The sequence below is a fragment of the Phoxinus phoxinus genome (assembly GCF_949152265.1).
Source record: "Phoxinus phoxinus genome assembly, chromosome: 9".
In the NCBI taxonomy this organism is placed as follows: domain Eukaryota; kingdom Metazoa; phylum Chordata; class Actinopteri; order Cypriniformes; family Leuciscidae; genus Phoxinus; species Phoxinus phoxinus.
Window position 1 is genome coordinate 16,804,520 of NC_136884.1, and position 13,689 is coordinate 16,818,208.

The 13,689-nt window shown below is 44.8% G+C and overlaps 2 protein-coding genes across 2 annotated transcripts in view; both read right to left on the reverse strand.

The window, feature by feature from the left end:
• Nucleotides 1-13,689, reverse strand: part of slc6a1l (solute carrier family 6 member 1, like) — a 112,252-nt gene that overhangs the window by 93,681 nt on the left and 4,882 nt on the right. The gene's annotated exons all lie outside the window — the stretch shown is intronic.
• On the reverse strand, nucleotides 11,535-13,091 carry LOC307003700 (E3 ubiquitin/ISG15 ligase TRIM25-like). The gene is made up of 2 exons (XM_079622426.1): nucleotides 12,489-13,091; nucleotides 11,535-11,995 (listed from the first exon to the last, which is right to left on the reverse strand). Exons 1-2 carry the CDS (start codon nucleotides 12,972-12,974, stop codon nucleotides 11,675-11,677), a joined length of 807 nt encoding a protein of 268 aa, XP_079478552.1. The 5' UTR covers nucleotides 12,975-13,091; the 3' UTR covers nucleotides 11,535-11,674.

Here is a 13,689-nt window from a genome sequence, read left to right on the forward strand (position 1 = left end):
ATCTTTAAGGGAAATTATGTAATCATCAAATCGGTGTTGTCCAGCAACGACCGTAAGATTAAACTATCAATTTCTCAATAAAGTTATCCTTTCTTATAAACTCCAAGAAATATTAACTTTCTGGCCGTGAACATTAATTTTCCTGTGTTTATAAAATTAAAACTAGTAAATAATAAGAGCTCTGGCAGCTCTTGGATCTTTAAATCTCATTGACTCGTTTTACAAGCATTTTCACGGAAACAGTTGAATATATTGTTTTAATAAATGCAAAACTACAGAATATAGGCTACTACACAAGATACACGTTTTATATATCTATGTACATTTACTTACAGTTAACAAACAAGACAAACAACAGATGATGAGAGAGTGAGGGTTGGAGAGAGAGAATGGGGGCGCGCGCGCCGAAGCACGCGCGGAGGTTGTAGAGAGAGAGAGAGAGAGAATGGTCACGAGTGACCATAGAACAGTAAACATCACGGACCCTTGAGAGAGACATCAATCAAACACCTTAAAACATTAAAACTCGTCAGAGCTTGATACTTGCAAAAGGTTCGTTTGCGTGCGCGAGCTGTGTCCAGCCTGCGCGTGTTCTTGGGAGCAGAGTGCGTTCTCTCGGGAAGCTTCGAAAGCAGGGCGCGTGCTCGTTGCCAGAGCACGTTTTCGCGGGAGCTTTGAAGGCTGGTTGCAAGTGGAGTTGCTGAAGGAATTCAGGCTTCGTTCGTTCGACTCGTAGGTGGAAACGAACAAAGGAGAATTTAAAAAGGAAACAAAAGACTGAGATAAAACAAATAAAAGGAGGGAACTCCTGAAGGAGTTCAGGTCCGAAGATTTCACATGATGAGTAGACGAAGGCAGGACGCGAGAGAGCAAGAGAGAGAGGAGGAAGAGCGTTTTGGCTTTTAAGGAATGTAAGGATACGCCTTTTTCTGGGACAAGAGCGAATCGGATCCTCTGATCTAGAGCGGGAGAATGTTCCTTTGTTGATAAAGACACGCCCACTTTGACTATGTCATGTGAAATTGAATTTAACATTCATATTTAGAAGTATGGTATTTCCTAGAATAAATGCATATTATTGTACCTTGCAGTCAAGATTCAACTCCGTTAGATTTAGAGAATTACAAAGATATGAAACACATCATATTAACATTAATAGGAATACAAAGTTATATTATTATGCATTAGTATAGACATTTAAAGTTCGATTAATGTTACACTAGGACATATATATGCTTTCCTATGGTTTATAAACACATCTTAACACAACAAGGGATATATTTATTACATTTAAGAGTGACTATTTAGCATTCCTTTTCTCTGCAGAAACACGTGGGTGTCTCTGTGTGTGTGTGGAAGGCAGATGTTGGTGTGAGGAATTCTGGGGTGTCACGTTACAAGTCTCTTTGTGTGTGTGTGTGTGTGTGTGTGTGTGTAATGGAGAAAGAGACAAAGCTCTCGTCCGGTCACACAATGAATGAAGTGTTCGCGATTCCCTAATTTGACCAGATGGCAGTCAATGTTGCTACATATTCCCCCTTTTTGTTCGATTAAGTCAGGGGATGGACTTCATCGAACAACAAATTAGCACAATGGATGACAGGTGGTTTCAAGGCTGAGGGTTCAGCTCAAATGATGATGATGTGGTCGGTGGCTTGGCACCCCCTTTCCGGGGATTCCGTGTGAAACCTGCCGACACAGAGTTCGTGAGCTTGACTGTGGATGTTTGCATCTCGTTGCGTCTGTTGCAGGATGAAGGCCAAGACGAGTGTCGGGGCGTGGTCGGTGACCTTGGAAAGATACCACAGTATCAGCTGCGGTCCAGGTTTGGACACAGGTGAGGGATGTGTTGACAGGAGCAATGTTCATGAGTTGGGACCCCCTTTCCTCAAACCAGAGATCTCCTTCTGGATCTAAGGTGACGTTGTAGTTCTTAAAGGATGGGAGTTCCAGTGCTGTCTGGTACTCTTTGCTCGGAAGATGGTACCATGACAGGTTGCCGAGGTGTGAGATGGCACCTGTCGGTACTTGAGTCGGCATACTCTGGCTGAGCAGGTTGACACGGCTGGTTGTATCATGTTGTTCGTGAGTGACAGTGGCTGTGTGCGCAGGTGTGTTAGCCAGCCATCGTTCACCTACAATCTTTGCTTGTGTTTCTGTGACTTGTGTGCGAGGCTTAGCTTCAGCAGGGCAGCGTGTGTGGCTGATCAGGGGTTGCAACTTGTAGAGTCCTTCAGTGTTGTCTCTGGGGAAAGGCTTGCTAGGGCAGAGATAGTGAATGTCTTTGGTCAAGGTGCACCTGTGCAGGTTTGGGGCCGGGTACAGCAGGGTGTCGCTGTCGTGGTAGGCCACCACGTCTGGAGTGCATATCTTGAACTGGGTCCTGCTTTTCCAGGACCCGATGTTAACAATGTCTTTGAGCCTGTAGGCTCGGTTTGACTCGATGATGGGTAGGTTTAGGAGAAAACCCACTTCTCTCTGCTCGGGGTTGACGTGAAGTGGGGTGGCGCAACCCAGAGAGTAAGCAAGGTGTGTTTGTAGAGGGTCAGCTGGCGTGGTGATGCTGGAAGCCAGCACAGTTCGCACAAGGCTTAAGAGTTTCAGGTACGGTGGGATTGCCCCTGTGGCTAGGCTGTCAGTGGAGGAGCTAACCTCCCACAGCATGTCTGTCGTTAGTGCTGTAAACAGCGGAGTCTGGGCAAAGTCTTTCTGGAAGATATTAAACAGCGGTTTCATTGAGTTCACAGTCTGGTTCGCTGCGTTGACACTGGACATACCAATGTTAAAAAGAGTTCTGGCGGCAGCTACGGCTCCGAGCAACGCTCCCAGGAACCGTTTGGAGCGGTGGTTGGTGCTTAGGAGTCCTGATTGTGTACCAGTCACTTCCTCAAGTTGGTTGAGCATGTGTTCGACCTTGGCCTTGGCATGCGAGAGGGAGTCCTCTGTCCGTTGGGCACTTGCCCAGATGTATGGGGCTGCGGTGCTGGGGTAGTGTGCTCTGTAGACCGGGCGGGACTGGATGAGTCGACCATACACTGGCTGAGTGTAGGTTCCGCAGTCGGTGATCAGGAGTCTCAGTTGTTCTCTCGGTGGCAGCTGTCCTCTGGATGGCTGACAGCACAGCATGACGACCCACAGCAGCAACCTGGTACAGATGACAGGGAGAGAGAGAGAGAAAGGGAAGGAAGAGGCAAACGAGGGTTGTCTTTGGTTGGACAGGGCAGTTAGTTTGCTTTGTGGGTGGCAGCTAGGTTTAGTTCGCCTTGGCCCATGTTTTGTCACATCTTTCTGCCAGCCTGTCGCTTGCTTCAATGTCTCGTCAGTGACTCTGGTGCTGTGTTGTGCCGCACATGATGCATCATAGATAAACATTGGCATGATCCCCCTTTTGCAACTGTTCAACACAAGCTTTTGCGCTGTGATGTCAACAGGTGCAGAACCCGTAATGTTGTCTGCATGCAGCGTGTGCATGTCATGCAGCGGTTTGAGGCACTGGCTGTCAGTGAGTTTAGACGGCGTGCAAGGGTGGCAGGAGGGGTATAAGTGGAGGCAATGCCAAGTCGTTGTTGTGGTGTCAGAAGCCCGCATGTCCGCTATGTTGGGTGTTGCAGACAGCGGAGCCCGCGTAAGCGGCACAGGGTCAGGCAGTGTAGCCTGTAAAAGTCTTATGCAGTGTGTAGCCGTTGCAAAAGTGAGGGCGGGTGGGTGGGTCGGGTGTGACCACCGCTTTCCGTTTAGTGCGCCAGGCTTGGCGCGGGCATGAGTTTGGTCATGTGGCTGCAGGTCAGTCTTGACCTTGGCGCAGCATTTGTTAAAGTCTTTTGTGGGCTGGAAGATGCAGGGTAGCGAACTTGAAACTTGACCTGTTGCTAAGTCTGTGTCGTTGTGACTGGCTGTGGGAGTTCCCATGAACTGTGTGACCTGACAGTCTGGCTCTGTGGAAAGTCTCGTGACCTCTGTGATCTGACAGTCTGGCTCGGGTGGCCTGTGTGACTGGATGGGGAGAGGTTCTGGCACTTGGGCCCAAAGAATTCGCTTTTTGAAGTCCAGTAAGGGCTCGAAACGATCCAGCAGGTCTTTGCCAATGATGAGTGGGTGAGTGTTCATTGGTGAAACGTACACAGGGTGAGTCAGCGACATAAAACCTATTGACAGGTGGATTAGAGTTAGCTGTTCGAGCCGGATGTTATTTTGGCTGTATGAATGCACATTTAGCTCACAAGTGTGGGATTCAAGAGTTCGATTCTGTCTCTTAGCTTTGACTTTGAGTCTTTTGAAAAGTTGAGATGAGATCACAGTGAGGTCTGCTCCTGTGTCTATCAAGGCTTCAAGTTTCACTTCCTTCTCCAAAGTGCAGGCTAGGTAGGGTTTCCTGGTCACCCCCCTTTCAAGGAGGTTTCCCAGAAACTGTGGCACCGGGGCTGTTGTTGTCAGCCGGAGTGAATGGTAGGTGTTGTCAGTTTGTGATGCAACAATGAGTGAGTGAGTGGAGCTGCTATTTGGTGATGTAACAGCAGAGTTCATGGGTTGCGATTTGATAATGTCTGGTGGGTTGTCCCCGGGAGGGGCGTGTGGCTTGCTGCGGGGGCAGCTAGCCGGAACAGCACTTCCTGGGACTTTGTGATGTTGGTCCCAGGTGTGATGTGTTGTGCTGTTTCGTGTAGTGTGTGCAGCTGTCAGCTGTGGTGCTAGAGCGGAGCTGTCACTTTGTGGTGTGACAGCTAGCTCTGTAGTCTGTGGGGGACGAGCAGTGTTCGTGGTGCTTGGCTCAGGCAGATGGCAGTCAGACAGGGTGTTGGTTTCAGTTCTTATGCTTAGGCATAAGATGTCTGGTTCGTCCTTGTCTCTCTTGCGATGTTTCTTGTGAAGAAACTCTTTCAGCATCCTCACGATCTCTGCTGTCTCCGACGTGGCTGTACTGTGTTTTTCTGGTGTGCGATGAGGCTTGGGCTTACCAGTAGCATGTCGAGAGGGGTTCCAGGGCTGGCTTTCTGGGCTTGGAGTTCTGGACGGCGGGTGATGCAGGTCCCAGAACCTCTTAGAGCGCTCGCTCCGATGCTTTGGATGAGCACCGTCACGGTTGTGCTGCCCTCTGCTGGCTTGGAACGGTCTTGACTCTCTGTGGTACAGTCTGTGACTGTGGTGCTGTTGGGCACCTTCTGTGTCTAGCTCTGAGCAGTGCTCAGAGACAGAGTAGGTTGTGGGGTCTTTTACAGTCTTTTTGGAAATAGTCTTTTGCTTGGTGTAAGCTTTGTGGACCAAGTCACGTAGCTGTTGGGTGGACATGCTACGTGGACAGGCCAGAACACCTAAGTGATGACTCACTGTGGGATGCAGATTTCGGAGGAACAGCGTCCTGAAGTTGACATCTTCTTCCATACCGGGCTCGTTTCGTGCTCCGAAGTAGGCGTGTCGGAGTCGGCCGTAGTAGGTCTGTGGGTGTTCAGGTCGGGCCTGTTTGACGTCCATGGCGGTGAAGACCCCTTGTTCTGATTCTGGATCAGAGAATTCACGGATCAAAGCTTGTCGCAGCTGCTGGTAGTCCCTTTTGACAGTCTCTGGTTGACGGTCTAGGAAGCTGCGCACGTCACGGCTAGAAGTAATTCTGAGCAGGTAAAACTTGTCCCAAGCTGTCACGTTGGCGACAGTTTGCAGGTGAAAGTCAATGTCTTGAAGGTAAGCATGTACATCATGGCCTCCTGCAAGGTTTGGAGTGAACGTGGGGATGTTTCTGGCCAACTTGTCAAAGTTTGTGGGGGAAGAGCTGTGGCTGGGGGCCCAATCCGTCTGGGGGGGATTCTGACCCTTTTCAGCTCCGCCCCCTTCAGCTTTGGGAGCCGTGCCGCGTTGAGCGGTAAGTGTTCTCTGTGAGGGCTCCCCCCTTTCTGCTGGCAGGGGTTTCTGTTGGCTGGCTGGTGTGTACCGGCTGGTCAGGGGAAACTTTGTGGTGTGTGTTTCCCCTACCCGGTCACTGTTAAGTCTGTAAGAATGGCTCAGTTCTCTGTGAACAATGTCAAGTTCGTCTCTGAGATCATGTCTCTGCCGAGTAAGCTCATGGATTTCAGCTCTGGCCACCTGTAAGTGTTTTTCACAGGCTGTGGCTTTAGCGTTTTTGTCTCTTAGTTCAGTCTTTGCTCTCTCAAGGAGAGCGTCACTTTGTTGGAGTCTTTCGTCGAGTTCTTTACAGGTTTCTTTCTCCGACTGTTCTCTTTGGTCTGTGTCGATCAGGAGAAGTAGCTGTTCTAGACGACTTTGGGTGTGGGCCTGGTTCCTCCGGGCCTCCTCTGCTTGAAGCTTTAGCGCTGCTGCTTCCTGCTCCAGGTTGATGTGGCTCCTTTCGCTGAGCCGTGCCTGGGCGACGAGTTTGTGTGCGAGGCTTCCGACGATTTTGGCCCAGTCCTTGTAGCTGTAGCTCTGTGTCGGATCGTGGGTCATCAGTTCGACCAGGTCGGTGTCCAGCTGTTCTCGGCTCCGGGGCTCTGTGTCAGCGGCGTCTCCGGGCAGGAAGTCGGTCGTCATGGCTCTCAACCACAACTCGAGTTCGTCCCACTGGGCAGCCATACTGGACGGCCGTGACCTTGGCACACTGTAGGCGAGAGAGAACACAGAACACACACACACAAAGAGACCAATGCAAGTTCGTTTTAAGGTTAACGAGCTATGATCATACGGCTATGCCGTTTATGAGAATTTTGGGGCCAACTGATGCCAACAGTTAGACAGTTCACGGAGCCAATTAACTTGGGTCGTCTGAGGACCTGCACTAGGGGTTGTGACGAGCAGTAGCCTGGCGGGTCACGTGGTGGCCCCGGCTGCTGGTGGTCACTCCACTACTTAGTTTCCTTGATGGCTCTCTCAGGTTACTGTTTCTAGGTGAAATGAAAGAAACAAATCACAACAGAACAAAGGATAGGACAGATCAAAGTGAAATAAAATCAAACAATAGTAACACGGTATGTGTCAGAGAGAATAAGGAGGCCTAAGCCTATTACCACTGCCAGAGTTTACGATAGGGCCTACAGGTGAGTGGGGGCTATCGGGGTTGAAAACCTAGGAAGATGGTGAGGCTTGGAGAAAAGGATAGGGGCCAAACACTTAAATGACCGGGGAATATCTAATATTCTGTGGCTTATACTAAGTGTATGGGTTTTACCTTATTTAGTCTGCCTGGAGTGAAATGAGGTCACTCAGGTGGGGGCCAGCGGCGCGGTCAACCTTCTCGACGGTCCCAAACACTCGAACGCAGTGGACCCGGGCCCTCTGTTACTCTGTGTACCACGGTGCGACCTTCTCAAAACAACTTGCGACCTTAAACACAACCTGGCAACGCCAAGGTGTCAACTGCCAGACAGCACGACAAAAATGGGGTTTTCACCGGAACCCGGCCCCTGCAGCAGGCCCTGGTTCAGGTAATTGTCCCGAAATTGCCTTGTGTGTCAGCTGGCGTGGTTGACCTTACCCTTGGAGTGCCAAATTGCTGATGTAGCAGTTGCGTGCCGCCCCAATGGTAAGAGACAGAAGAGTCCGAGACTCACGCACGGCCGGTGTCGGTCGTGACGGCCAGGTGACCCCGCTCGCTGGAAACCAACCAGAGATGACTGTCAAATCACCACAGCGCCCTAGGGAGAACTACACATAAACACACAAAAAGGGGTAAACAGGTGAAAGTTAAAGTCAATTAAGGCTTTCTTGTTTAAACCAAGTTTAGTAATTATGTATGTAGAAATAAAGGCAAAGGCTTTGAAATAATGGTAAAACAAAAAGGGAATTATGATAATGTTGGTGATTATCAGAATAACCTAACCTAAAAGAGAGATAAGAAAATTAGGAATAAAAAAAAATTGTAATAATTTTTTTTTTGGAAAGAAAAATAAATAAAATAAAAATAATTAATAATAAAATAAAATAATGGAAAGACAGGATGACCCCAGAAGAAGAGACAGGCCGCAGTAGTGGGTTTGTCCCACAAGGGGGCGTATCTCTTTTCAGTGGTCAACCTGGTTGGACAGACAAACCCATTCAAATTAAATTCAAACTAGCTTGAATTCAAATCTAAATAAGCCTGTGCAGAAATGTAAACATCAGAGTGATATTTTATAATAATCCAGATGACGTTAAAGCATCAGTAATTACTATGAAATAATCAGAAGGGAAAGATGAAATAAGTACACACTTCAAAAGAGTGAAAGGAGGAAAAGAGTGGCACCGACTTAGTATCCACAAGGCCACGTGGTGGCGCTGTTTCCTTCTAGTGGATGACAGTGGCTGACAGCCACACAATTTAAATCCCAAAATTTAAATCTGGTTTACCTCGAATTTAGATAAGCGTGTAAGGGGATTGAGAGATCAGAATGATATTGTACAATAATTAAGATGCATTAAAGTATCAGTAATTATTATAAAATAATCAGACGAGAAAACAGAAATAAAGCAATTCACACAGAATTGGAAACAGAAAAACGAGTTGAATGAACCGCTTTAGCGGGGGGCGGCCACTAGGTGGCGGACTTCCCTCTAACTGGGCTCTCAATGGCTGGGCTGGGATTTAATTTAAGTTTTAATTCACCTCTTGTTTGAACCAAACTCAAAGTAAATGTACCAGTCACAAGCAGGAAAATGGTCTAACACAAAATAATATTCGCACGAGCAAAGCTGGAAATGCCAATAATTATTGAGAATTTAGACATAAGCTAATTCACTATTCATCATAGAACACTTGAATTTAGCAGTACGAGAGCATTATCTGAAACGGCCACGAGATGGCGTAGTTGCGCTCATGCAGGCTGACGTCAGTGGGAGGCTGTGCTCACGCAGGGTGACGTTGTTGGGGCGCGTATTTTGAGACTTGAACACCTAAGAGGACCTCTGGTGTTTAGTCCGCGGAATTACAACCAATTTTAAATGTGACTCTAAAGAGCTCAGAGCGTTCAGCTCAGTCACGTGCTGATTTTCTGCAATAAAAATCACAAAGGAAACACGATCTCTACAGATCTTTCGGGTGCTATACTGCACAAGAGCGTGAAGCAGGGTTTCTTCGCTGCAAAACACAATTGTGGGCTACTCCCATAGACATTTATCCAAATAGCACGGATTTAAATGTATTAGGTTTTCGATTGATTAGCTACGTCAACTTTAAACCAGGAGTTTTATCGTTTTGCTGAATATCACTGGGTTAACCACGAATTCAAAACGACATTTGCATGCAAGGCCTAATATGTTTGGAAGGAATCTCGCTTAGAAACATATTTATTAATACCGGTAATACGCACGTGAGAATTATTCGTTCACAGCGATTTCAACAAATATTAGAAATGTATCGACTGCAGAGATATTTCTTCATCTCTTAACAGCACATTAGTAATATTAAATACTGCAGTGTATAGCATTTAACAGTGCCAAAATTGTCTAGGCATATTTTTAGCAACTTGTTAAAGTGTAACGTTACTGACTTAGGCTTTTTGCCTGGTCAGTTAGGAGTGAGTTCGCGTTTGCGACTTATCTCACGATTTCATAACACATGTGCACAAAATTATTAATAACCATATAAACAGACTGGAACTGGATATTGCTTGTAAAAACAAAGTTTGAGATTGCCCGCATTCTCCACCAAAATAATGTAGACCTTATGCCTTATGCTTCGGACTCTGTGTCCGTATGAATTAGCTCAAATGATCCATAGGGAATTTTAATAACTAATCATGAATATGATTAATATATTGCATATTACAGTTACATTAAATTATCGAAATTGAAGATAGACTATATGAATATATGAATAATCAATCACAACGAATTATAATTCCTCATTCATACATCAATAGTCTCATTTCAGATCGATTATGAGGTAATCTTTAAGGGAAATTATGTAATCATCAAATCGGTGTTGTCCAGCAACGACCGTAAGATTAAACTATCAATTTCTCAATAAAGTTATCCTTTCTTATAAACTCCAAGAAATATTAACTTTCTGGCCGTGAACATTAATTTTCCTGTGTTTATAAAATTAAAACTAGTAAATAATAAGAGCTCTGGCAGCTCTTGGATCTTTAAATCTCATTGACTCGTTTTACAAGCATTTTCACGGAAACAGTTGAATATATTGTTTTAATAAATGCAAAACTACAGAATATAGGCTACTACACAAGATACACGTTTTATATATCTATGTACATTTACTTACAGTTAACAAACAAGACAAACAACAGATGATGAGAGAGTGAGGGTTGGAGAGAGAGAATGGGGGCGCGCGCGCCGAAGCACGCGCGGAGGTTGTAGAGAGAGAGAGAGAGAGAGAATGGTCACGAGTGACCATAGAACAGTAAACATCACGGACCCTTGAGAGAGACATCAATCAAACACCTTAAAACATTAAAACTCGTCAGAGCTTGATACTTGCAAAAGGTTCGTTTGCGTGCGCGAGCTGTGTCCAGCCTGCGCGTGTTCTTGGGAGCAGAGTGCGTTCTCTCGGGAAGCTTCGAAAGCAGGGCGCGTGCTCGTTGCCAGAGCACGTTTTCGCGGGAGCTTTGAAGGCTGGTTGCAAGTGGAGTTGCTGAAGGAATTCAGGCTTCGTTCGTTCGACTCGTAGGTGGAAACGAACAAAGGAGAATTTAAAAAGGAAACAAAAGACTGAGATAAAACAAATAAAAGGAGGGAACTCCTGAAGGAGTTCAGGTCCGAAGATTTCACATGATGAGTAGACGAAGGCAGGACGCGAGAGAGCAAGAGAGAGAGGAGGAAGAGCGTTTTGGCTTTTAAGGAATGTAAGGATACGCCTTTTTCTGGGACAAGAGCGAATCGGATCCTCTGATCTAGAGCGGGAGAATGTTCCTTTGTTGATAAAGACACGCCCACTTTGACTATGTCATGTGAAATTGAATTTAACATTCATATTTAGAAGTATGGTATTTCCTAGAATAAATGCATATTATTGTACCTTGCAGTCAAGATTCAACTCCGTTAGATTTAGAGAATTACAAAGATATGAAACACATCATATTAACATTAATAGGAATACAAAGTTATATTATTATGCATTAGTATAGACATTTAAAGTTCGATTAATGTTACACTAGGACATATATATGCTTTCCTATGGTTTATAAACACATCTTAACACAACAAGGGATATATTTATTACATTTAAGAGTGACTATTTAGCATTCCTTTTCTCTGCAGAAACACGTGGGTGTCTCTGTGTGTGTGTGGAAGGCAGATGTTGGTGTGAGGAATTCTGGGGTGTCACGTTACAAGTCTCTTTGTGTGTGTGTGTGTGTGTGTGTGTGTGTAATGGAGAAAGAGACAAAGCTCTCGTCCGGTCACACAATGAATGAAGTGTTCGCGATTCCCTAATTTGACCAGATGGCAGTCAATGTTGCTACATTTGCATAGAGTTTACATTTTCAAATAGTTAGCACACAACTTATTAATAATTCCTGACTGTATAGTCATATTTTGTAAATTAATAGTTCATCATTAAAAGGTACATGTAAGAATTTTGAAATAAAATATCCAAAAATCACTTGCACAGTGTGATATATTTCCCGCAGTTGTGTACTTAATATCCCAAAAGTTCTGAAAGATTAAAGATTACATTTTTATTTTCAGAGAAATTCCGGTAATTTTCCGTACCGGAATCCCTGTTCACTTGTCGCCTGTCAGTGACGTAATATCCGCGTTATCCCTGGTTTCCGCTCGTAGTACTGCCATAGTAACCAATGGCGACAGACGTGGACAACTTCGTAGTGCTTAAGAATAACGTTACCTGGAGGAAACTGCTGTGATTGTCTGTGTGTGAAAGCTGCTCTAGCTCAGCGTCTGTCCTCCTCAGATCATCGACCTCTTGCTCCAGTCGCCTCAAGAGTCCTTCAGCTCGACTCACTGCAGCTTTTTCCTGATCTCTGATCCGCTGTGTGAACTCAGCTGATCCGCTCCATTGAGAGAAGACGTTCCCAGTAAAGATCTTCTCACTGTCCTCCACCGCTGCCAGTGCAGAGCGCTGTTATACGACACACAGTCCTGACATTAGCCCGACGGTGTTCTTCTCATGTGCTCAAAACTCACCTTGTGTGACTTTACAGTCTCTCTCAGCTTTTGAACCTGTTTCTCTTTCTGCTGGATTCTCTTTTTAAACTCAGTCTTTATCTTCCTACAGGACAAAAAAAAAATGCAATGTACAAGTTAGTATAGTGCAAATATTGTTAAAAAGTCAATTTATTTCGAGGTTAGTAAAAAGTGGAATCTAAAGCATTTTAGATCTACAAGTCAGTACAAAGTCTATATATTTTTTTGCATAGGTTTCTCTATTTCATTTTCAGAAATGACGGTAGCAATACTTGAATAAATGAACGAATGAACTACGAACAAAGAAGAAAAAAACTGCACTAATTATTGTGGTTTCGATCATAAATTACTTCTGTCTTAATTTACCACAAATCCTTTCTATATCGATAGATCGATAGATAGATGTTTGCATTAGAATGTGTTCATACCTGCTTCTCCATCCTCTCTTCTACAGCTGTTACAGTGTCGTGGTTTTTGTGTGCATCCATTCCACACAGATAACAAATGCACTGCTGGTCAGTACGACAGTAGATATCCAAAAGTTTATCATGTTTACGGCAGATCACCTCCTGTAGTTTGCCAGTGGCATCCATCAAGTCGTGCTTCTTACCTTTAACAAAATTCTCGTGTTGCTCGAGGTGATTTTGACAGTAGGAGTTGAGACACACTAAACAGGACTTGATGGCTTTGTATTTTGTTCCAGTGCAAATGTCACACTCCACATCTCCAGGTCCAGCGTAGCAGTGAGCAGGAACAACTGCATGAAGTTTTGTCTTCTTCAATTTATCCACCATTTCAGCAAACACCACATTTTTACATATGACGGGTCTTGGAGTGAAGGTCTGTCTGCACTGAGGGCAACTGTAAACTCCCTTCGGATCCTCCTGATTCCAGCAGTCTGTTATACAGTACATACAGTAACTGTGTCCACAGGGAATGGTCACTGGATCCTTCAGATCCAGACAAACTGAACAGCTGTAGTTTCCTAGTTTTGTCTTTGAGAAAGTGAAACTGTGAGGGTGCAGAACTGCAGTCAGCCGATAGAGGGCGCCAAGTCTCAAACACTATTTTCTACTTCTGCCTGTGATTTTATGCCATAGGCTAAACGTCTATGGACTTTATTTCATAATTATTTGTTATATTATAATTTCTAAATGTTATGTTAGTTTTGACTTTTATCTAATAATGATGACTAAATATCTAATGTTCAGCTTTTTATATGTAATGTAGGCTACCCTTTTTATGTCATCTCATGATTTACTAAAGCCATGTTTTATTTATTTAGCTAATTTTTTTAAACATTTTTTTTTTTCAAAATGTTTTGCAGAATAATCTCAAGAATTTGAGCAGTTGATATTTTTACAAAGTTGCATAGCATAAACTGAAAAATGCCGAGATACCAATCAGAAAATCGAGACATGCCCTTCGGCCAAAAAAAATATTTACAATAAAATACTCCCCGAGGCATGACGCGCGTATACGCGTATGGTATTTACAACTTTTCACGTGACTTTGGTCACACAATGTTTACAATGATCGCCTGGTGTGTTTTGTTGACATTCTACCACTAAGTTTCCATTTCTCTGCTACTCCCACGTCACTGAAGAGCATAAAAAGATGTGATATTTT

Bases quoted from the DNA above. Each gene is read 5' to 3' on its own strand.
- LOC307003700 (XM_079622426.1), bottom strand. From the start codon at position 12,974: ATGTACTGTATAACAGACTGCTGGAATCAGGAGGATCCGAAGGGAGTT. The intron at 11,996-12,488 runs GTATGAACACAT...GTCGTATAACAG, and splicing joins AAGAGAGGATGGAGAAGCAG to CGCTCTGCACTGGCAGCGGT.